The sequence below is a fragment of the Tinamus guttatus genome, unplaced genomic scaffold (assembly GCF_059628265.1).
Source record: "Tinamus guttatus ecotype Peru unplaced genomic scaffold, ASM5962826v1 Tinamus_guttatus_pri_ptg000006l, whole genome shotgun sequence".
Taxonomy (NCBI): domain Eukaryota; kingdom Metazoa; phylum Chordata; class Aves; order Tinamiformes; family Tinamidae; genus Tinamus; species Tinamus guttatus.
Window position 1 is genome coordinate 1,702,842 of NW_028288540.1, and position 26,274 is coordinate 1,729,115.

Genomic DNA, 26,274 nt, shown 5'->3' on the forward strand with positions numbered 1-26,274 from the left:
AAGGTCCCTGTCATATTGGGTGCCTGGAAAACAGTTACAGGTCCTAGCCGAGTGCTACTTAGCTTTGCAGGCTTTTTACTAGAATGGTATTTTTTACGGTATGATGAAAATTATACACAGAAATAATGTCATGCTAGCATTCATACTCAGCTAGAGGAGCTTCCTTAACTTCTGAAGATGACCTCAGGACTGCTGAGATTTATTTTATCTGTGAGCGGTCAGACCCAAATACCTCCAAGTCTCTTCGTGATTGCTGAATAAACAGACAGGTGTGAAAAGCACATGATGAATTTGGGTAGCACAAACTTCATGCATGACAGCCACCCAAAAAGTCTTGAAGGGCTAACACATATGAGTTTCAGAGTTGTGAAACTGGTGCTGGAGAACTCCAAACAGAAAATAAATGCCTTGATAATCATTGCTTCAGTGGCAGAAATGTGATATACAGTACTAGTACGCTCAAGATTTCGATACAGACAGTTTTTCTTTACAGTAGAGTTCTACCTGGATTTCTGGTATAACAGCACCCTTACAAATAAAATAGATGCCAAAATAATTAGCACCTTTAGAGAGATATGCAGCACATCAAACTCTGTTCCAACTCTCAACTCCCTGGACTATTGAATATTCTGCCAGCAAATGCTGAACAGGTGCACTGTGGAAGTACCAGCAAGGTCTGTCATTCCACAAAAACCTAAAAGAAATTCTGTTTACCTAAGGTTCAGGCAGTAGTTTGCACTATATCATCCAAACCTTGAAATGTAGAAATTTTTCAAGCCAACATCATGAAATATGAATATCTGTTGATGTTTCAGAATAGGAGTTCATTTTTGATCTTGCTAAAATAGTGCCTGGTCTCACTTTACCTTGGCAAAATGCAGCTGAGCTTAGCTGTATGTAAAAAATGCACTGAGGATGTGGAAATCTTTTGCATGACATAAAAGATGATCAAGTGCATTGTAACTGTGGTAAACTTCAGACTATTATCCATGTCATTAATGACTATATAGCACATGTTTATGCAGCAGGATAGAAAGAATTCAGCAGCCCTCCTCAGACTTGACTGAATGGCTCAGTAAGCATGGGGTGAATTTTATCATCTGCTGTTGCTTTTGAAATGCCATTCTTGAGAGAGACTGAGGAGCCCTGAGAGGCATTTCCCTTCTCTACAGAGAGTGAAACCACTTCCTTCAGCCACACCTAGTGCTTGATTAGTCACTGGTATCTACATGTTTCTTTCTGAGGCATAAATGTTATTAATCAGCCATCCTGACCTAAAGCAGTTTCCACTGTCCAGAGTAGCACGCAAATTATTGCTGATCTTAGAACAGTTCCTGCACTGCTTGCTACAGCTGTTCCATTTACCACCTGTACCTAAGTTATTCTTTTTGGGTTATTTCAGATAGGAAATTTGCTATACACAAACAATCCTTACCATTTTACAACCCTGCAGCTGAAGATTAATTTAGTCGTGAATCTGATCTACTGTCCAACCAAAAGCACATTTCTCAATCTGAAAGTAAAAATGCTAAGTCTTTTTTTATTCTAAGTACTTTTGATTTGAGCATCTTGCCTTTGATTTATGGTTACCATTACATCTAATTATATTCACACTGTGTTGAGCAGAAGAACTCCTAATTCAATAAAAGGTGCCTTCATTTTAGTAGAATATGTACTTTCTGTTATTTTAATGGTGTTATACACCAAGGTGACTCAAAAATGAACTGCTAAACTGGATTAACATAGTTAGATGTAACCTGAAATAAACCTAATCTGATATCCTATCAACAAAGAAGCAGCTTGGTTACAGCATGTAACCTGGTAAGGCTCTACAGAAATGTATTCATTATGTACACAGTCATAACGGATAAGACTTTAAAAGGGGACATACACAGCTGGGAGAATTCACATCCAACAAAATATATAAGCAGCTGAATAAATGCTTTTCCATCATTTTAATATTCCAAACCACTTGGTTCTTTTCACTGTTGATCACTATATCTCAAATGTAACCTAGAATATATTCAGGCCTCAGATGTCTGCTTCCCTTTGGTTAATTCATTTTCACATTTTGCCTTCTAAGAATACATATTTGGCAGAGTGTAAAACACAATCATCTGTCAAAGTCTTTATTAATCCAAGCTGAAGCAGTAGGGTTTTTTTAAAGCTACGATGGTACAAATATATGAGAGGTGAATTCTGCAGTGACAAATGATGACTTCTAGTAAACCCAGTGCAGGGTCCAGGCCGGGGAGAACGCTAGCCTTGTCCATTTGTCCTGATTATATTTATTTAGCTGGTCTGAAAAAGCCAGGAACTCCTCTAGGCTTTATCTGCAGTACATTCTTAGGACTACCCTGGTTACAACAACCCTGTTACTACAACTCGGATTAATGAAGTACTTAGCAGGTTGTCACCTGACTTCTATTTCAAACATCTGGAAATGCTTTCTTTCTCCAATGACCATGATAAGATAATTCCTTTAAAGATTATAAGATAATAATTCCTTTAAAGATAAAAGTCTGAAGTTAAGCAGGGACCTGAGATTTTGATTTAAATCTCTTTGAAGTCAGCTAGTATCCTTTCAGTGATTTCAGAAGATTTAGAATCAGACAGATACACGGAAGCACTTCATTAGCACAAGACGCCCCGTTGCCTTCCAGGGGTCAAATTGTACTGGATGTGGCTTCCATGGTGCTTGCCATAGTCCTGGTTCACTGCCATTTTGTGGAAACCAGGGCTGGAAATAGCACAGATGCAAGTTTAAGGCTGGTCTGAAGTCAGTCCACAATCTGAGAGCATATCCACTCTCAGAATTCAGGACACACTATCCATCCCTTCAATATACAGCTCAGTCAGTAGCTGGTAAGAAGAAAGGCTGGTTTTCATTTTCTGATGATCTTAGCTATGCTTGTTTCCAAAATCAAACTATTACAACTTTGAACTTGAAAATCTGAGCACATCTCAGTGTTGCTACCTCTCTAGGACTAACTCTTTTAATAACATGAATAAAATTATCAAACAACCTCAGAAATCTTGGCAAGATAAGCTCCTATTCTGATAAACTGATAAAAAATGAGAAATATCAAAAATGAAAGTCAGTAGTAGTAGAAGAAAAAAGGTAGTTCTTTCAGTTACAAGCTAGTCATTCATTATTCTTAGTACTGAGAATAACATAAAAACAAGAAAAAAAAGCATTTATCTAATGCTGTAAGCATTCAAAACTAGCAAAATTATTAAATGAAAAGGAAAAAAATAAAACAAAACTATGTACACAAAAGTAGCACGAGAATTAGCAATCAACTGTAGTTCATACAAGGTTCTTAGCAGATAGCATCATCTTTATTAATAAATGATGAACTGCTTAGTGGAGTTTTTGCTTAGTGATATCACCATAATAACAGACACGTTTTATTTATATTTCAAGTTACACCCGAAATAAGCAAGTCTTTCACTGACAGATTCTCTCTAACATCTGAAGATCCCAAATTTAAGCTTCCATTGATCTATATGAGATAGTACATCATCAAAACCAAGGGGAATCATACAACAGCTTCAGTTGCTATGCTCATCTTTGGGGATTTTGCTCCTGTGATACAACAAAGCTAGAAACTGCATTTCTTAAAGCTTGCTGCACTTTCCTCACAAGGATGGTTATTTTTTTCTCTGTGGGATGCAGTGCTATTTGTGCAGCAGATTGTATTTTGACAGATGCGACTGTATCATAAAAAGGCCTTTAGCACTATCAAACTGGTAGCTCACAAACATTCACGAGCTCCAGGATTTCACACACAAAAAAAAGAAAGCAAAAAAAAAAAAAAAAAAAAGAACCCCCAAATAAAATGATTTTGAGAGTATAAATTGTCTCCATGCCACTTACCTCCCCCACGCCTGTCTGCAGAATTTTCAGTCCAGTTGTTTCTTCAAGCTTCTCCTTGTTCATAGCTGTAAGGGAAATTAAGATTGTAAGAGTTATGAAGAAAGCTGAAATATGCATGATTTTGCAATGTTTACACAACAACCAACCTTCATTCTACTCTCAATCAATAAATTCACTGCAATTCTTAGTTATGTGATCTATGGATGATATTTCCCTGATAGCAGCTCTGCTATTTGGTGCTTTCGAATGCATGAGTATGTTATTAATTGTTCTTTATTCTGGGAAAAAGAAAGCCAAACCAGTTCTGCTACCCTGTATGCACTACATCACTCTTCGCTTCAAGAATGGTCCAGAAGAATTCGCACCATCTTTCCTTCAGTAAGACCTTGTCTTGTTAGCACAACAGCACCTCACCATTACAACAGCAGTAATAGGATGTATACCAGATAATGATACAATCCTACCCAGTACATAAGGCAAATAATTTGTCTCTCAATGTCAGGGTGCAACACACAACATTTTATAAAATTGAGATTTTTCCTGTGCATAAACTTATACCTTAGTTAAATTCTTCATATAATCTTCACGTAATTTTGGACTGTGTGCGCGCACAGGCTCACAAAACAAGGTCCAACCAAGGCTTGGACAGCACAAAGAAGAGATTCTTCCCCAGTTGTTCCTATGGGTAAGGTCACTCTGTTGCTGGTGCGAAGAGTTTGGCTATGCAACTGCCAAACTGTCGTGCAAACTGATGGAGGCATGGCCGAAAACAAGGCACCTGATGATTTATTAAACTATTTATTAAAGTAGAAATTAAACCTTAGAACCTTATTAAACATTCCTAGCTTTATCCTTGTCTAATGACTATCTAATCCAAGCTAGTCATACAGGTTATCTCTGTAGCCAAAGAAAGAGATGGGTATTTTAATAGCATGAGTCACCCTCCATGTGGGGTGCCTGTGATTACAGGGACAACTGGGCTAGACTCAGCTTCTCCATTTCAGTTGGCTAAAGGATGAAGTCCTCCAAGAAAGCACAAGAAGCAAGTAGGCTGGAATATACTATACATGGTAAACTTGCAGTAAAATAATGAAGGTTCACATATTTTTCTTTCCTTTTGAAAAAAATCTAATTAACTGTTGTTATTTAGCATATGTTCAAAACAGTTCACAGAGCAGCAGACAATTCTTAGAAGCAATGTTATTGCGAGATACTGCTTCACTCAACTCGCCAAAGTGCAAGACAAATGACTCTCATTTATTTTAGAGGTGAGTTGTGTCATTAGGGCTCATTCTCACCTTATATATACCAAATGTCTCCTGATTTTAAAAAGAATTTGTATGTGCAAAAACTGAAGAAGTAAAAAATCATGTAATTCTAACACAGAGACACTTTTCTGACTGATTTTATAAGAGATTAATTTTTCCCATTATTTAAATGGATAGGAAAGCTCTGTCTATCCTGTAGACCCACTTTTTTTTTTTTTTTTGGTCTTGCAATATGCTACCTGTCAGACTGATAGGAACATGAGCTCATGCATACCAAAACATTTAAGCCATGCAATTTACTACTTATACAGTGCTTTACGCACTAACAAATTTATTTAGTCCATACTGAGTCACAGCAAAGTAAGTTTTGTGAATACAGTTATCTTCATTTTATACTGAAACAGAAGCAGAAAAAAGTAGAGAGCAAAAGGTGGCCAGAAGATTAGAGCACCCCAAAGGTGGCAGAGGATTAGAGTGACCATTAGGAGTCTAAACTTTCTATGTATCTTGGAATGTAGCTCCTTGCCAACTGTGCTCCTATAGATACACAGATCAGCAAGACTGTTGTGCACGAGAAAGGAAGATGATGAAGAAGGGAAAGGACAGCATGCCTAGACTACGTGGATTGAAGCTGTGTTTGAGGCCATAGCGTCATTGCATTGCACATATTGTCCAGCACGAGTTTCAAAAAATAAGCAAATCTTTGCAAACAAGTTTTTCAAGTCTTTAGCTCCATCCTCTGAACTATGTTTCTTCACCAACACTCATGTTCAGCACCTGCCGTGCTGTGTTGCTGGCACCCTCCTTTGCAGATGTGCCATTTCATCCCATAGATGTTCCCTGTTACCACACGGACAGTCTCATATCCAGCATACATATTAAAGATAGATTTCTGACAAATGCAAAGATTCACAAGAGCTATAAAAACCAGAAAGCTCTATTGACTCCTTCAGAGAAACTGAACTGTCTAACACCTGATTCACTGGTAGCTGCGGATAAGTAAAACTGTGCAATGCTGTGGTTGCAAAATAAAAGGAATATTGCAAAATAAAAGGAATATAAGTAAACACACAAGCTTAAATCCCAGGGTATAATTTTCTATCATATGAACACTTAGTAGGAAAAATTGGGTCTGCCCTATTGCTGAACTGTGTAATTATATTACCTGTTTGACTGATCTCCTTTTTGGAAGATTCCTGCAGACTTTAATTACTGAAGCTTTGGTTTTAAAGTATAGTTGGCCACCTCTTTTCCCTGCCCCCTGATATAGGGGAAAACACAAAGCACAGCTCTGAAGACCATTCTCACACAAATACTGGCAAAATTGGGAGGCCTGGATGTGATAGTGAGCAAACCATGACCTGAAATGGTCCAACTTGGTCATTGTCAGGATGCAGAGAGAGCCCACAGCAGTTCATCTTTGAGATGTTCACTCCAGACATTTATAGGAGCATATTTTACCACATTTATTTGCGGAACCTTAGTCCATGAACAATTGAGGAAGGTCAAAAATTCTGTCAAAATTGGAAGTGCTAAGGTTGAAGCACGAAACACATATCGAGCAGTTATCCAAAGATGAACAGCGAATATAATTACTTCACTACCCATAACTATGATTGGTGTTTAATAATAGGTAGACAATAGACAATAGATAAGAAAAAGTGGTGGTAAAGCAAATCCAGATATTTAGAAGCAGTCCTACTCATCCTCTGAAAATTTGTCCTAAATTTTTGAAGTATTTACATTTGCTACCTGCTAACTTTTACTATAATGTAAATATACAGCAGATGATATGTATCTTGGAAATTTTAGGAATAGGAAAAGAAAATTTTGGGTAACATGGTACAATGCAGATTCCAGCAAAGGTGATTATTAGAGCCAGAGGCTTAAAGTCCTGAAATACTAATGGAGAACGGGCAAACTCGACAGCAAAGAGGCATAATAAAAACAGCTATTCAAAAAAAAAAAAAAAAAGAAACAGTAACATATAAATCCCTTTTTTAATCTCCCACTGAAACAAAAAGGGTTTCCAAACACACAAAAAAAGAAAGCTTTTAAATTAAATTCCTAGATGAAGGATATGCAAATTACCTGAAGAAGCGGAGCCCTATAATGTTCTCAAAATTCTGCAATAGCCTATTTAATTAGTATTTTAATTTATCAGAATAATTCTTTGCACTTGACAATTTATGCAGTATTCCATATAATTAAGCACGTAGCTACAGTGGAATAATTTTGCCTACTCTCTTTATACCAGTTATTTTAACCTGAAAGAATCTGTGGAAGTCTCTCCTGTGATCTAAATTGCAACAGGGACAACTTAATGGCTTTGCTCTATTAGAGAGCACGACGAGAGCTTTACTGAGTGCTTAAGGGTAGAGGTTGTCACTGTTCATAGGCTCCACTAACCTGGGCAGGTCTGATGCATTTTTTGACAGCTAATATTTGTTTCCTTTAGCAAAGTTATCTGTCACTTGGCCCAGTCAGGAATATTTGAGTGGATGGTTTTGCAGGTCCATTGGTTACTAAGAGAAACGAGCTATGCTGGGCTTCTTGCAGACCTCCATTCTCATTGCAGCACTGCTGGAAGAAGAAAGCCCTAAGAATGAGGCGTTTAGAAATGCTTGTGATTAAGCAGACTGTCAGGCACAATGTCACCCTCCAGCTTAGAGATCATCCCTGCCCACCGGCACAAGGAGAGTCCTGCTCCAGGAGGATCCTCTGTCCAGCTCCAGTGAAATCACAGGATTTGCCCCCTCTATGCAAGAAAACAAAACAGCCTTAAATATGTTTGTTTCATATTTAAACAAATATGGGGTTTTGTGTGAGATGAAGGTGTCCTCAAAAAGATATCTTTTCTCTTCAGCTGTGAACCTGATTTTGAGGGCATGCTTTACCTAATTATTTTTTTTAAAAAAAGAAGTACTTATAGCCATTTGATTCCCCTGACCTTTATTATATGTCCATTTTAAAATAAGCCAATTCATGCCCTAGAGTCAGTGACTATATTGACTGGATCTTCACTAACTATAAAAGGGATGAAGGATGATTAATTCAGATTTACTGTACACTGTCAGATGGATTGTACAGCAAGCACCCTCTTCCAATCAGTTTATTGAAAAGCATCTTCAGTAGAGCCTCATTTAGAAGAACTTCATTGATTTGCTTCTCTTTGAGGAAAGGAAAGGGAAAGCAGGAATGGAATCTGTAGAGGATAAGTCTTCATTACGACATTTAACTTCTTTAACATTTTCCAAATTTAACACAGGCAGATGTTGCATCTACTTGACATCAAGCCCTTTCTTGCTCCTCTCCATTCCCCCGGCAAAATCCCAAGTTATATGGCAGACTCCTTCATTGGGTAGACCAAAAAGGCTGCCTGCCTCTATGTTTGGCAGACCATGGTAGCATATATTTACACAGCAAGATCACCTTAATCAACTTAATGAACTATGAGTTAGATACTTTGGTACCGATATGTTCAGCATATTGGTATTAGGTAATAAAATCTCCTATTGCTATAATAGGAGATAAAATCTCCCTTGCAACAGCTCTGTATGGGGTAGTGTGTGGAGACACTGTGCTGTACTCCCTCCATGCAGTGCAGGGCTCCCCTTCCAGGGGCTACAGCCTGCGGATTAGAAACTTCTCCTTATGGGCAATTGGTAGCATCAGGCTGCCAGTGAGTAAGCCAAAAGCACAACATGAGCATACAAAATGCTCCAGCTAGACGCAAAAATGACTAATTCAAGTGGTCACACATGAAGAGGAGAAGCTTTCCTTCAACTGAATTTTAAAATTCAATTAGTCAGAGAAAAGCATATAGGATGCTGGCAAAAATATATATATATATTTTATTGCTGCATGAATGAGTGAGATTGTTGATTTGTGTATAATTTCAAGTTAGCTGGCAATCAGGCCTGGAGTGAAAATGGTTGCAAAAAAAGTTAAAGCCACATAGTCATACTAGTAACAATATGCTAAATATTATGTCATTTTTAATTTTCAAGTCATTTTTCAAATGTTTTTAATCAGACATTGTTTCAATCTCACGTGCATTGTTTAATTTCTAATATCAACATTTCAGCTTTCAATCTGTTCAGCTACAGTTCTTGCTGCCTGGAGTGATTTAAACTCTCACTTGCATCTCCCGCAATTTTCAGTGCACATATTCCCCGCAACCTGCTCTAGCCAATAAAACTGACAGATGGAAATTTCGGCTGGGCTCAGCACTTCCAGTGCAGCTTGCATCTTCGTTTCTCTCAGTTCTTAGTATGAAACACAAGATAGTCAAATCTGCATGCACACAATCAAGGAATTTACTATCACTGTTTGTCCTTAATTCTCTCAAAAGAAAAAAAAAAGAAGTGAGGAAAAATGTCAGCACCATATGCTGCCTGGAGAGTAAAATTGACCTATACCTGAGTAGCTGGAAAGAGCTTCATGATTGTTTTATCTCACTTCCTAAAATAATATTACTTTCCCCTCTCTAAATACTCCATCTCTGAAGTCCCTAATAGCTTATGGTCAGATAATATTCAAGGTAGATAGCAAAGTCTGATACATGGGGACCTCATGTAGCTATCTGTTTGCATAGATTAGATATGTATATTATGCACATTCTTCTTGCCTGACTGCTTGTATTGATTGATTCTTGCTTATTTTGTAAGTAGCTGCTCAACTGAACATTTTCCTGGAACTGTCCTTTAAAGCACATTGCTATTTTAAATGTGATATTTAAATTGCAATAAAGGAGTTTGAGACATATTAAATGACATTTTCATGTTTTTATGGAGCTGTTATGCTACTGGTGGGATCTATCTCTACTAACTTTAGCTGGTATTGCCTTTCTGAAATAGCTACTGTTTATCCATTTTATATAAATACAGGACTTGGAAGGCCTCTTGGAACAAGAAACCAGTTTGTTTTTTCCACAAGCAAGCCTTTTATAAGTAACAGGTATAATAGCTGGGGGAATAGGTATACATATGTCAAAATAATTTTGCAGTAGGAAAGTCCTAAGTCTATTTCCATCTACAGCCAGAGAGCTAAGTTTTCAAGGTATGGTGACAAGAAGGTGTTGAGGTATGGGCAAAACCAGCTTATATGAAACAAAGAAATGTAGACGTCAATAGTCTTTTTTTTCATTCTAAATATTATCTTGCAGAGCTTCAGAAACCTGTTCTCAAAAACATTCACCATAATAACGGGCAGTTGATGGCCCAGTATAATACTATTGATGGTATTAACAATATGAGTACTAATAACAAAAATAACCTGGTTTAGGTATGTGGTTTTACAGATACCAAATACTTTTCAATTAATTCTTAGCTGTGACATTTTTAGCACCATTAGCGATTTGAACAGTGCCCATTTAGTGCTACATGTTACTTGGTAGAGTGCAGTGCACATGTGTAACAATTTGCTGGCATACTTAAACTTATTTAATATTTATAGTTGAAGGTGCACCAATTCAGCTTGTATTAGCAGAAAATGGAAAAAAAAAGGAGTGTAAAAAGTGTAATTCCGCCTTTCTCATTAAAATTAGTTAATCTAAAGATTCTTTGCTAAGATTTGGCTCTGTATAGCAAATCTAGCTAGAACAACCTGCAGTGTTTTGAGCTGCAGCTAAAGTTGAATATATTCAAGTAAACCGAAGCAGCAGGACTAGTGAGACTGGCAATATTGCAGATGATCCCTCTCAGCAAGCTGCTTTCTGAATTGATTGCTGTTGCGACCAACTTTTTAATTGTACATTTTGAAGTCCTAGGAGAAAAAGTTTACCATCATATGTTAATTCTTTGCATTTACAATTTAGAAGAAGGATTCTTGGTCCCAAAGGCACAGAGGGTAAGAAGGATCATCTGGATTTCTTTCAGCCATTCCCAGGGTGTTGAACTTTCTGTCTCTTGACCTTCTCAATACTATGGAAAGTAACATCAGTAAATGAGCTTAAGGCCACAGCTTCTTTTTTATTCTCCTCTCCTCTCCTCTCCTCTCCTCTCCTCTCCTCTCCTCTCCTCTCCTCTCCTCTCCTCTCCTCTCCTCTCCTCTCCTCTCCTCTCCTCTCCTCTCCTCTCCTCTCCTCTCCTCTCCTCTCCTCTCCTCTCCTCTCCTCTCCTCTCCTCTCCTCTTCTCCCCTCTCCTCTCTCGAAATAGCATGATAAAAGAACAGTTTTGCTGCCTTTTTTATTTATAGTTAAGAATCTAACAGATTGCTTTAATTTTCTTGTGATGAAAATACTACAGAAAATTATCAAACACTTAGATAATAGCAGTTAATCAGCTTTTCAGGGGTAGCTGCATATTCTAGACTTCAATTTGCTTCCATTTGAATGTTCTCTGCTTATATATATATTTCATTTCAATCCCTCTGGATATCCACCATAGATGCTTTTTATATTTTATTGTTTTCATATAAGGGTGGAAAGAACCTTCTGTTCTCTTTAAAAACATAAACTTCTAAGTAAGATCTGTTCCTTATCCTTTTAACACTTTTCAAAAAAGTGCAAAAATTACATGCTTCTTTTTTTTCTTACCCATCTAAAGGGAACAAAAATGTTTATCTACCTGGTGTCCAGGAAGAACAGTATCTAACTGCAAATTTCTCCTCTGTTTTCTCTTTTGTAACAACATTAACTCTGGTGTTTACAAGCAGAAAGAGTCAGGAAAGTGACCCAGAAGTTGGTACTAACGCTTATAGCTCTGTAGAGATTTGAGAAATAGAGCTACTGGAATCAGGCTGAGCTTGTGTGGTTTCCCTGGAATAGATGATCTGTTATTGGGGATGAGGAGGGACTGTACTGTCTTCCTGGGAGCCCACCAGCCGTTTTGTCTATTAGTGCTATTATTTCTTAACGTGAACGCACCAAATTGCTCAGGAAAAGAAAGCAGAGAACAGTGGTTGCTCCATATAGGTTGCTCCTCCCTAAGATCTCCCAGAAAAGTACCCTGACCCTGCTTGATATTATGAAATTGAGTAGTTGAAAATATTCATTTAGCTACTAAATATTGAACTTCATCTTCTTTAGGCTGTACTTCTTCAGCCTGTTTTCAGTGCTTAAAGACTTCTTATGAAAACCACCAAAAATGTATGATTTATTTGTACGCTCACTTAGAAACTGTTGACATCTTTGGGCAGACACTGTATGTATTTGCCATGGTATATGAAAAATTTAAGGGGCACTACCACTAATTTTCAGCATGCCAAGCTGTCATTATTTTTCGTAAATACAAGCTCAGAAACTGTCATTTTATTTCAGTCATTTCCTCAGCTTCCAGAGTTAATAAAACAGTACCCTCTGGGTTCATTTCTTTAATGATGCAAAACACCACAAGCCATTTTATTTTTTGTTCATCTGCAACCACACTTAATGTCATCCTCGTGGCACAAATGTAACAAGACTGAGTTGGGAAAACGTTAGCAATATTTCAACTGGCTGGCTCACTAAATCATGAGTAACTCAGTTAATGCACAAGGTCATTCACTAACAAAACCTATTTGCTTTGCCCTCAGAACAAAATGAAAATATTTATTACCAAGGATGTCACCAGTAACAAGAGCCACAATAAAGCTTTCAGGTGAAAGTGAACAGGGATGACATTAATTTTCCCATTATTCCTCACAATAATTTTTCCTAATTCCACCTTAATAAAGACTTCAAAGGCCCTTTTGCTAACTTTATAAGGATTTCTTTAAAATCTTCAAAAGAGAAGATTCAGTAAAAACTTATTGCTGGCAAATAATTTAATCTATATTCACATCATAAAGAATATTTATCCTTGAATGGATGAGATGCCAGAGAAGGCATCTCTGTCATCTCTGTAAATGCCTGTCTACAGAGAGAACGGGTCCTGAAAGCATTTCCAGAAATGACATGTGCACACATGTACGTGTATGCACATTTGATGGGAATGAGAGGAAAAAAAGATTTAACAGAACAGATATGAGTGTGTAAAGAACATTACAGATTCCGTGGACTTGCATGAAAATGAAAGTCCTAATAGCCAGTCTCTCAAGATGTCTCTTCAAGGCTTGATCAGAACCTGCCCAAAGTTCAGTAGCACTAAATGAAGAACCCCAGAGGGTGGTTCCACATGGGTTTTCTCCCTGCAGGGTCATCCTCACTTTAAGCAGACAGGATTGGTGAAGTTATATATTACAAATATTTGTATTATTATTAACTACATCACCTGCAAATTCTTGACATGGCCAGGGGCTTCATGTGTGAGGTACCGATAGAAAAGTAGCTCTAGTGCAGAGGGTTTATCTCTACCAAACAATGGGAGAGCATAAATGGCAACAACAATAATGAATCAGACAAGGCAACAAGATAGCAGCAGACCAAAAGCAACATATCTCCACACAGCTTTTTTTCTCTTATTTTCTGGCACAGGAAGTGAGGTGATCCACTAAGCCTTGTAAATCCTTTAAAAGCTGCAGTACTTTTACCTTGTCACTGCTTAAAGGAACAGAAGATATTTACTGGATAAATAAGAAGAAATGGCAGGATAAGGTACCACCATCAGCTACCCCAGAACTGCTGACAGCAAAGGCAAAACTTTCCTGTTATACAAGGGGTGTAGTGGTGAGCTCTCTTTTTTGCAATAGCCTTAACCTGGTACTTCTTGGCACGTGTCTTAACATTGTCTCTCCTCCATAACAACGTTATGGAAGTGTCGTGTGAAATAGCTTGACAAAACTGAAAAAGGTACCTGGATTCTCCCATTCTCCATAGCAGAAATTTTCCATTTCAAATCCTCATGGATTATAGGTCAGATGATGAATCTTTCATTGGTGTAAGTCCTCAAAAATGCCATTTTGTATTTTAAATGCTAGGACTATCCTACCTTCAGGAACACACCCATCTCTGATGGGCATGATGGTTTTAAAAAATGCAACGTAATAAACAGAAAAAATATTAGAACTGAGGAAGTTGAGTTAATTGACAGGAAGGCAGGCTGTGGATTAACGTTATTTTTAGGAGTTAGTCACTCTTGCAAAAGAGTTTACAGTCACTCTGGTAAAAGAGTTTACTACCCTTTAAATCGCCAGCTAGGCACTGTTTTGAGTATGTGCTTATCCTTTTTTGGTCAAAATGTGCATCATTAACAAAAAAACAGCCATTTAAGCCACTTAAGCTTACCTGGTACATTCTGACTGACATGGTTTAGAGAGTGATGGCAGGAGCAGTTGCACCAGCAGATTTAAGACAGCAGTACCCTCTGTCAAGGGTATGATAACCGCTTTCACTGGCACTGATGCATTCAGAAGAGGACATCAGCCCAGAGCCTTTATGAGCTTGTCAGAGTCGTATGGATTATGCAATTTAACACACAGAAATCATTACTGCATACAATTTACGATAAATGTAAATGAAATGCCTATCCGCTTTATGCATACATGGGCATAGGTCACTGCTAGAGTGCTAGCAATTTCAAGCAATTTCTGCATGCTATTTTCTGAAAAAAATAGCTTCATTCTGGGGCGAAAATCTATAGGAGAGTTAAAAGCTCAGAGAAATGCTTCCTGACTTCTCTTTGACTGCTCTGTTTTGGTGGGAAAATCTTCTCCTACCAAGACAGGCTATGAAATACCCTAAGGCCGTGCTGTGCATGCAGCTTTCCCTGCAAAGGGCTGTGCCCGAGCAGTCAGATCCCTTCCCTGCCTGCGAGGCTGGTGCATCCAGAGCTTCCACTAGATGCATCTGTAAAAGAGTATTTCCTACCGAAAAAGAAAAGCAGATATTACAGAGACAACACAGATCCCAGCTTCATCTGGAGAGGATTTTGTGAGAAAACGGTCTGCGTGTTTCTTGGTCTCCCCGCTTCTGATTGCTGGATTCCTGACCAATTTCATAATGGGAGGATATTCTTGTGAAAACATCTTAGGATTCTTTTCTTATATAAACAAAATTCACCAGGACTATTTGCTTTAAACATATCTACAGTAATACACACATACACATTTAACATGTATGCCTCAATATCAGACACATAGATATAGATTATTTCACCAACTATTCTTTTAAAATGATTATGGAATAACAGTATAAACATAAAGGTATAAGGTATACATCTCTGCCAGTTGAGATGAATGTATATTATTATCCCTTGACCCCTTCTTAATGTTCTACTTTAACATATTTCTAAAATATTTATACCATACAGGGTGTTAAATTATAGCAATTAATACCATAGTATGGTTTTATTAATATTTCATCAAGAATGTTTCATAATTTGAATTTCCCCAGTGCCCTTCTGTTGCTTTGCTGTACACTACAGACATGGAGGGCAGTTCTGTTTTGCTCTTCATCTTTGCGGAGCTATAGCAGCATTTTGCTTTCTTTGGTCAGACATAGTGTTTTGCAACAACTGATTTTTTATTTGATGATTGATTCATGTAATAGTCTTTGGTTTCTTATGTCCAGTTCTGGGCCCTCACCAAGCACAGCAAAGACATCAACAGACTAGAGAGAGACCAGAGCATGAGGATGAGGAGAGACTGAATTTTTGTATGATCTCAAATACATATAGGCGTATATAACACATAGACACATATATATACACACATATATACATAAGTGCATATATACATATCTGCATCATTTTATAAGGTGGGTATCTTAACTGCACGAAAGCTAAAGGCATCCGTCCTCTGGAGCAAGATCATCTTCACATCCTAGTTCAGCTAAACATTTTTATTCCTGATTAAGTCTCTTCTTATTCAGCAAAGCACTTTCAGACATGTTCAGCTGCTGAATCATGGCCAGGAAGTACTGTGAAGTGGAGAACCACAGAAATTTGGGATACTTCAAAACAAACTAAGGTTTGGAATTTATTACTTAGTTTTTAAGGCACCAAAAGCTGTGTGATCATCGCAGAAATGCTGAATCAGGTTATGGGAACAAAACTTAAGAAATGGAGCAGATTTAAAAAACTAATGATGATACTACAACTTTTTAGCCAGGTTGTTAGAGAAAACAATATTATTAGGAACAGGCAAAAAACACATAGAAGAAAAAGAATAATATACAATGTTGCTCAAGGACGAAGAAAAGTCTCTTCACTGTTTATATGGCAGGTGATAAAGGAGGCAGGTGCTTGCAGAGAGCAAGTCAGCTTCCCTCAGAAAACCATCATCCACATGTGAAGACGGTATCTCCATCCATGTGATGTGCACCCAGGATCTGCCAAAAGCAGTCTCGGAGTCACAGCAAAGTAACCACCAGCTGATATCAAAATAGGTCGGTGATCTCATGAGGAAGTGGGATACAGAATTGCTGGGTGAAAAAAAAAGATGGAAAGAAGGAGATGCCCAGGCCTGCTGGTCAAAATCTTGGCCACTCACACACCAGGGAAGGCACAATCCTGTTCTCTTGTTTCCCTTTTCTTGTGAAAAGATTGTTTGGAACTCAAAATTTGGAATTTTCTTTAAAAAAGTAGTATTATTTCAATTGACTTAATATAGCAAGGCAAAACAATAGTTAATGTAATAATAGTACAAGATTTCACTTTTGTTTTGAAACACATAGTTGTGATTATGTATTCTTGATAAAGTATTTTTTTCTAACTTGTTAAATTACTTTTTTTTCCTGTTGTAATTATGTTGCAATAAATACTTGGATGAATTATTTCATTCAGTACTTAGCAGCCTCTTTTTAAAATAACGAAATACTACAATTTTTATGTTTTGATTTAAAAAAAAAAAGCATTTTGTGTGTTATAAGAATGATTTTAAGTCATTTACTGGTATGATCAACCAAAAGCCTTCTCCACCCCAGAAAGTTTGCAGAACAAAGTTGACAAATTACGAGGAGGAGCAAGTGCCTCCAGGGCTATCCTGGAAGTATTGTTTTTTTCTGGGAATTCATATAACTGGATGCATCAGCGAAAGGACATGGCTCTGTATATTACATTGTAAAACAGCAGTAAGAGTCAGTGCTCCTTCAGGTAACATTGTGGCACGTATAAAAATGAGCAATTTTGAGCAATTAGTTTCACCAAGGATTGAAGGAGAATCTGAACTTTCTGCTGTCTTGCAAGTAAAGTGAAGGTGAAATAAAGCTTGTTTTTCTCTCTAAGATGAATGCAAGATAATTAACAAGTTGCTGCATCTCTTGTTTTTGATCTCCATTTTAACTAGACATTTGGTAATTTTATATCTGGACAATTCCCTGGCTCATGTTAGGACTCTAATTCTCACAAAACCTCATATATAATGGTCAAAAGTACCAAGGTCCTGTAAAACGGAGCTATGTGTAGGATATAATTATATGTAAAGTGTATGTATTTTTTTGTGTATGATGTATACTGCTGGAGTGGGATTTGCATATATTTGAATATTCATTAGATCTTCAATATCTTGTAAAACAAAATTCAATAAAGGAAAGAATAGCAACAGAGATAACAGGGAGAAGATGCAACTCTTTCATTTTCCTGATTTTGCACTCTATAATGATCTACCCATCTATTTTCTTATTTTAAAATATCAACAAGATGTTTGATATTATAAATAACATTAAATAATAGACATTAGTAATACATTGTGTTCTTGCATTCAAAAAACCTTTAAATTAAATCTGAAGATATTAATATTAAATAATGATTAATATAAAATTATCTTTTAAATATAGCACAGTAATACTTTGAAGAAATTATATAAGAAGTTGTATTTTGAATATTCTAAGAACATAAACATACCTAAATCAAAGCATAAGATCTATTGACAATTCATTAGAAATAATCAAAATCCAGCACCTAGGTGGTAATTACAATATATAAATACACTTTCCATTATCATCTTGAACATAATACTGCACCTATCTCATTCTTTTAAACAAACATATTGCTATATGTGTGATTTTGCTTTCTATGTAAAATACATTTTGTCACATTTTAGAATTATTATTTCAGCAACAGTAGTGTTAAAGGAAAGTAGTGTTTTTATAAAGCCAGCACATCTGAAGGAAAAAGCACTCAGCGTATCTAAATATGTTTTTTATGCACAGTTTGAACTCCAGTTGTTCAAAGTGAAGTGTTGCCTTTGGTGTGGAACATGAAGTACTTGGGATAGAAGAGCAGAGCAGCGTCAAAGGAGGATCAACCATCTGATGGCATAAAATGCACATATTGATTTCATATTTTGAAAGGCTTCCTTTACCTTGAATATTTAGTAGATCCAATGAAAGCCTGGACTGACCCCAGTGAGTTTAAATCCTTCTTAAATCCTTCCTTAACAGAAATGTAATCTCTGAGAAGGACATACAGGTTATTAGGGCTTTTGGACTGCAGACATTATGAAACCTACAGGTATTACTTGTATTTTCAATCCTCATCAGACTATCTAAAAGAAAATCCTTTAGATTTAGAGCAGCCAGAGGTGTGTTTTTTAAACATTTTAGTTAAAAGAGTTAAATAACCTATAATTTTGCTTCTAATTAATATTATATAGCATGTCTCCAGTCCCCAAAAAAACTATAAAGCAATTAAATCCACTATCAGATTTAACTTCAATTTTGGGTCTACTTGGAAATTTACCTGCAACTTTTCATTTTGTTCAACTTTTATTTTGATTGTTAATTAAGACTGACTTTCAAAAAGATATTCATTACTTGCACAACAGCAAAGACTGTTTTCGTCATAGTCAGGGGGCTGATTCCATCTTAAAACTAGATGCTGCACCATAACATATGCGAAAATAACAAAAAGGAAAACCAAGAATTTTTCTATGTGGTAGGAGATATTAGATATAGGTATATGACATCCTGACTGGTGGTACCCATATAACTAAGACGAGATTTAATATGCAACTTCCCATACAGCTGCATATTTCAAATGTGACATATAGTTGTAACAAAAGTAAACGAGCACCAACAAACCTAAAACCATGAAGGTTGGGGAAACGAAGGTTTGGGAGAAGAGGGGAAACTATAGGGAACTACCCAGGAAAAGTGAGTTAATTTCCTGCCATATCCACACAGATACATATGTTGGTTTGTGTGGTCTCTCTAGAGGCATTTCACTCTCCTAATGGAAAGGGAACTAAGAAATAGGTTGAAGATAGAAATCCTCAGTGTTCCTATGACATAAAATGTCTTCCCAAACTATTATTTTTGGTGTCACATTACAAACTTCCATCTGGCAAAATAAATAGTTATAATAATTTCCCAGAAACAGTTATTCATTTTTAGTGGCAGACAGTCTCCATAATTGATCAAAAAGAAATAAGGAGAACAGCTAGTCAACGAGGACAGCTATTAAACTATGATCCTGCAGTCACCTGTACTTCTACACAAGCACGGGAATACTTAAATCACTGAGCCTCTTGTTCCAGAGTACAGCTATGTTGAGTTCTTCAAATTAATAATTTAGTTAACACAAAATGTGTTTTTCATTTCACCAAAATATGCATGAAGTTTATTCGAGTCCAGTTATCAATTTGGGTTGATACCATCAGAAACATCAAAAAGTGAGAAATCAAAATGCACTGTTTGACATGAAAACTATTTTATAATATTGCTTTGAATAACATTTGCTAAATTTAATTGTTTAAAAGGCCAGAATAGAGTTTAAAGACAACTGAAAACAAATATTTAGCTTTAGTAGAAATAATGTAAGAATATTTGGGAACGAGAAAGTTGCTCATTAGGAACTCGTTAGGAAGTTTCTTTTGTTTGGCTAACCAAGAAAAGGAAGAAAAAAGAAAAAAAATACAGCTCTTTCCAATGTATATTTAAGATCAAAATAAAGAAAATATAAATATAAAGAAATATATAAAAATATATAAAGAAAATATAATTTAATTTGGTAATTTCACTGAATTTATTTGGACCAGCCTTTATCTGGAACTGAGCTAATCTAAAAATTTCTCTTTGGCTGCATGAACCAAAGATGCACCATTTTTGGAGAACCAGAAAACTTGTTTTTATGAAAACTGAAATCAAGACAAACAGACAACTATTTTTTGCTTCCATTATTAGCTTTTTCTTCAAATGCATTTTAAAACACTTTTTTTTCCTAAGGAGTATAACTTTTATATTTGTTCCTGTACTTGGAACATGCTTTACAAACAGATGAGGTCCCTGTCAAATAAAGTCTGGAGGACATAGTTGAAGAAACCTAAGAAGTTCCTGCTTAGACTTGTTTTCTTTGCCTCCTTAGCAATCCCACTGCAGAACAACATCTGCATTTGTGCTTTAGCTGCCGAGGTGGCCTGCTGCATTTCAGCACGCTCTGCCCTCCGTGGGCCCTGGCAGTGACAAGCAACATCTGGATACGTGTTCCAGTCCCTTGATCTGCCATAACAATAAGGGCTCTTGGCTATGAATTCCGCGCCATTAAGAATTTATTAATTCATTTGCAATGAAAAAGGATATTGTCCTTACTGAGCCTATAGTCCTGATTTGCAGGGTTTTTTGAGCACTCGCTAACTCGGGGCAGTGTTTTTCCCTGGACTGATCAGAACAAAGGTACCAGAGTATTTGTGGTAATAGTTGTAAATAAATGGTATTAATTTCTGGTATGAAATTCTTTTACTTATTAGGAAGTTCTCTCCAAACAGCTTGGAGCTACAGTTTTTCAGAACTAATCTGAGTAACTGTTTTCTCTGTCTAATTCTTAGGTCCTAATCCAGGATTTCATTCAGGATTGAATCTTGGTGTGAGGTTTTAGCAGTTTTGTGTGTCCTTGATGCCATGGCTGTGCTTCACCTGTGCACCACAGGGTGGAAACTGTAGCCTATTGATTTTACATGCTCACATTTCCATGGGCTTTCAGGTCCAGCCCCTCAAAATTTTGCTGCTATGCGTTATTTACCACTGGACATAGAGTTGCTTTGGTCTTGTGATAGGGCAGGATTTACATAATGTAGACACGTAACCTTTTTATAGAAATACCTCTGTCAATCAAAGTAATTTTTCATCCATATGAGATGAGAAAGTCATGAAACAAGGAGATAAAAGTGACTTGCCCCAAGTCACCCAGCAGACCACTGGCAGAAATGGAAATTCCTCATTGTCCTGAAGCCAAACTTAGCAACATTATGTTCATCCCATGGTTCGGTGGTAAACGATTTCTCTGTATACTGCTTAGCATGTTCACTCCAGGCCTAGGACTGGAATTTGTAATCAAACACTGCCATTGGGGGGTTCCAAGATGAAAGGGAATATGTAAAAGTAAAATAAAGCTATAGTGCTAAAGAAATCGGCAGGATTAAATACCTCATTTTTTAACCTCAGCTAACTGTGTTTATTTGAAGAAAAGTAAAGGAAAGTCTCCTGGGAAAAGGAGAGGTCATCTTTGAGAAAACAGCAACAATCAATGCATACCAATAAAATCAGAGATTTCCCAAAGGATTCTTTGTCAAAAACACATCTAACAGCTCATTGCACTGGGTATTTTTGGTCCATTTAAAAACAGTCTGACAATATTACCTCTCAGATTAATAAACCAGTTTACTGAATTTGGGAGAAGTCAGGGGTTTTCTTGTTTATTTATCCAAATTATTCTTTTAGCGCCTTGGTCTCTCAGTCTATTGTTATTATTAATTTTCCTCAAGTTCTGCTTTTCATATACTTTGTCTCCAGCTTGCTTTGCATTTACTATTCAGCAATTTAACCCTACAGACTGTTAATGAACAAGATAAAAGTGATAAATTAGGCTTCCACGGATGCCTGTGCTCTGTATCTCTGGGAAAGATTATCACAATCAAAACCTTGTTTCTTGAGACAGCCTGTCAACTAGCACAATTACACACTTTTCACCTTGCCCTACTATGGTACAAGACAGAAGCAAGGCTCTAGTAGCAAGGGAAATATATATTCTTCACCTTTAACTTTGTGTCTATATCCTTAGTCATTTTTTTTTTCTTTAGAGATTGTTATTAATTCCTTTTGCAAAAGAGAAACTTTTACACAGGCAGTATTTAATATTCCTTCATGGGTATGCCTACTTCACTGAGAATGTAAAAATCTGAGTGCTGTGCAAATGCAGCCAGATCAGGTGTAGGTAGCCAACATAGGTAGCCTGGTAGCCCTGCCGTGTTGCTATATCAGTGTGAAGGCCAATATGATTGACTAAGGTCTAGGTGCCACAAATAAACTATGTGCAGCACATGACAGTTTAAATTGCTTGAAATGTTGATATCCCTGTTACCTGCTGTTGTGAAGAGAAAGTGGGTTCAAATCTGGGAGAAGAGGTCACTTCAGTACTCAAATCTTGGCATCATCATGTAAAGCAGAAATTTTACCATGGATTTTACTGACATACAAATTCAGGGATCAAACTGTGTGTTTTTTCACATTAGAAGAAGAAGACGCAGTAAGGACAGAAGGTGGCTTACACCCATGACTCCTGGTTTTTGGATAGTAGTGAAAGGTTTTGGATGAATGCAGTGGACCATTCATCATCCAAAACAGAGCCTATTACAGCAAATGCCAAATTGTGATCTACTGATCATGGAAAGATGATAAGGCTACAATAAAAGCCTATATCCCCCACATATTTATGATGGAGATGAGTAGAGGGAGGGAAAATTCTCATGTTTACAAGAGGAAAGTCATATCTATTTAAACGATTAGTCTTAAAGTGAGCTGCAGTACCTCACCAAAAGGAAAAACAATTGATATTGCTTTAATTTTGCATCTTCTCCTTTCATATTTCTCCAGGAATCATGAAATTTTAGCAAATTTTGCAGTGGTCTGAAGGCTGTCCTATGCTGCAGACCCTCCTCAAGGTTCTGTATTGCAGCAGTACCTGGAGTCCCCACGATACCTTGTACGCTGCTTCTGTCCCTGATGTATCTACCTCATCATCCTCACCCTAATAAGCTCCCTGAGGAACCCATGCAGAAAAGGCTTGAAGCTTTGTCTCTCAGAGTCATTTTTCAACAATTTGTAGACAATCCTGTGAACTTAAACCCACCCCACCTCTCTGCATGTTGTAAAGAATTCAAAAGTAAGGGCAAGACTCCACCTTCGTTTCCTATTTCTTTTGTAAAGGAAACAAATTTGTTGTCTAAAATATCAGCAATCATCTAAAAAGTCAGGCAATATTGGCTGAAAATAATCAGGCAATAATGCTGATACTGTTACTTCTTGGTCATGAATTCCAATACCTCCTGGCTGCAGCATTTTCTAGCAGACATTGCCAGTTGCAGAATGATACTCCATTTCAGGTCTCTGGCTCGAGTACAAACCATGAACTAGTATTCTTCGATTCCATCAATCCAGTTTTGTATCTGGGTGATAATCCACCCATGTAGACCATAATGTCTGAACCTGGGGTGCTACAGGAGACCATGTCAAAAGCCTTGTTTAAGTCAGGATAGATGACAGTCACTGTTCTCTCCCTATCCACAGATTTCATGATAAAAGGCAATCAAGTTCATCAGGTCTTATGTCCAGTAATTAATCCATGCTGACTATTTTCAATCATCATCATTTTTTTTTTCCATTTGCCAAGGAAGAACTTCCAAGATGACACAACGCATTATTTTCTCAAGGACTAAAGCAAGGATGACTAGCCCATAGTTCATCCTTCTTGTTCTCTTTGAAGACAGGCATATTTGCTTTACTTGAGCCTTATTCCTTGATCTCAACAACTTTCACAGTGGATACAGAATGGCCTTCTTCTGACATGAGCCACCTCTCTCAGCACCTTTGCACACATCCTATGGACTAGACTTTACTACTTTACCAAACTAGTCTCCTGACAAATCTGCTCATTTTCCCAAATAGAGAGACAGAAGGCACTTGCAAGCTCTCCTGAACTCCTTTATAGCTGCCTCGTACAGGGTTATGGTTACCAGTCTCCTGATCAGCCAAAGCCTTATCTCCAGAAGTCTGTGCTCTGCTAATTTTCTTCCTCATTTCCCTCAAGATCTTGAACTCCATTATTACATGGTGAATACAGCCATGGCTGACACTGATTAGCAAGTACCATTATATGTGCAGAAACCTCACTTTGATTCTATCAGGGTTTCTACTTTTCCTTCCAGATTCAGTATAAGTATTTTTGACTGCATTCAGAGAATTCAGCACTAATGAAGAATCACTAGGGCATAGCAATGAGATCACAATTTAACTAACCCATTTCATGCAAGGTACTGGGCTGGGATATTCACCTTTTGCCTTAAAAACATCTTTCTTGTGAAAATATCCCTTAATTATGACTGCAGTACTTCTTTGGTTCAATGTTCTGGCTCTTAAATCGCGCTAGTCCACATCTTGGCACCATATGCTGTCATTTACAATTTCTGTAAGGTATTTGCTTCTAAATCAGACCAGCTGCACAGCTATAAATTAGAAGTGAGATAAAGAAATCAATGCAAAGCACGGATGTTATACCTGGTATTGTCTACATTTTGGAAAATCTGTTTGGGCTGGTGAGGCCGCCGCCAGAGATTCACCTTAAGCTTCACTGTCTCATGGCATTTTTCCATCTTGCCCTTCTGGAAAGATTTAACTAGTTCATATTCCAACATATTTTAGCATCATGAACTTTATTCTTTCCAGTTTAAAGATACTTCTTAGGAGGACTGTAAAAATTTTTAAATTAAAGCATACTCTATATTAATTCAGGTAGCCAATGACCCCCAAATGTAAAGGCAATAACGTCTGATGCCTCAGAGCTCTTGTGCTCTTACAACATTATCTCATTCCATAGCATTTCAAAGTCTTCAAACAATATTCAGTCCATTTCTAAAACCTTCCAGCTTTCAGGAACCAAAGATCCAGGCTTTTGATCTCAACTCTTTAAGTCTTACCTTAATCTAAAAGGCTTTAGATTTGGTAACTTCTTCTCTGCTGACAGACCTTGTTACTGGAACACAGAGGGTCAGAATTTAGATGATCGTTTCTTGTTTCAAGTAACTCTTTCTATCTGCTTATTTATTTATTGCAACAACTAATGTTTTTATCTGAAGGACATTAGGTCATTGCAAAAGATTTACTACTTTTGTCTTTTCTTCCTTGAAGTTTACCAATAGGTTATTAAAGCATTGTGGAAGACTGAATGTATCATGAAAGTTATCAGTGAGTGACCTTTGATGTCCTTGTGATTCCCCTTGCCTTTTCAGGAGACAGTCAGGAATAAACCAGTTGGGTCCATCTCTCCAGAATGCAAAGTTTTGCTGGCCCTAAGAGGAAACCACATGGAGCCCTCTCTATGGACAAAAATTGAATTTGTTCAGTGCTGGCCTTTTGCTTTGCCTTTACTTTGTCAACATTAGCCTTTTTTTAGATCTTGCCAACACAGGGTCCTCCACCTTTTCTTGTTATATCCTCTTCTCCCCTGTTTTTGTCTGTTTCCACTCTGTTTAAGCCATTCCACTTTCACATTTCCCTTTCCAGTGTTTGATTAACATTTTGTTTTTCATCTGAGTAATTTAAAGGAGCTTATCCTCTGCCCAGGATGCACTTAGCATTTCTGCCCAAGTGCAGAATCAGTGCTTGAACTGAAGAGTCCAAGGGGAAGGAAGCAAAAAGCCCTATCTCAAGCACCAAATAAAGTTAACATGAGGTAGGTTGGGGGAGGAGAACCCTTGCTAGAGGATATAAATAACTAAAAAGAGGAATTCTCTATAAAAGTCCATAGAGATTTTTATACAGTACTGGGATGGAATAGAGATAAGAAGCATTAAGATAAAGTCAAGAAAAAATAATTCCTAAAGGTGCGCTCTATTAGATTGTGAAATAGTCTCCTTCTGAAAGTGGTGAGAGCCAAATGGTTTGGGCCATTTAAAATCCTGAAGAATAGGGAGCAGGGCTGGTTATATCATTCAAATGCTTCACATGGAGGTATATTTACACTGTCAGCAGCAAGCATTTCCATTTAAAAAATTGCTGCTATACACGTGTATCAAGCAGCCTATGTTTAGAAAAGCAAAAGATAATATTCTCTTTATCACCCATCCTATTTTTCTTGTTATTATTTTGCTATACCGGTGGGAACAGTTTTATTGCTTTTTTTTTTCATACAGATAGCAAAGAGAAGAATTGGAAAATACATAGCGTTTATAACATTATGGAGGTCTGGAGTTTTTTCTTCCCTCAGAGAGTGAAGATCAGAATGAATTTATTTTTAGCAATGTGATTTTTTTTTTTCCTAAAAGGAGGAAAACACTTG

The 26,274-nt window shown here is 37.1% G+C and overlaps 1 protein-coding gene across 1 annotated transcript in view; it reads right to left on the reverse strand.

The window, feature by feature from the left end:
- Positions 1-26,274, reverse strand: part of PTPRN2 (protein tyrosine phosphatase receptor type N2) — a 586,957-nt gene that overhangs the window by 206,228 nt on the left and 354,455 nt on the right. Inside the window, exon 12 of the mRNA XM_088521231.1 lies at positions 3,881-3,945. Within this exon, the coding sequence (XP_088377357.1) occupies positions 3,881-3,945 (65 nt within the window). The remainder of the gene's footprint in view (positions 1-3,880; positions 3,946-26,274) is intronic.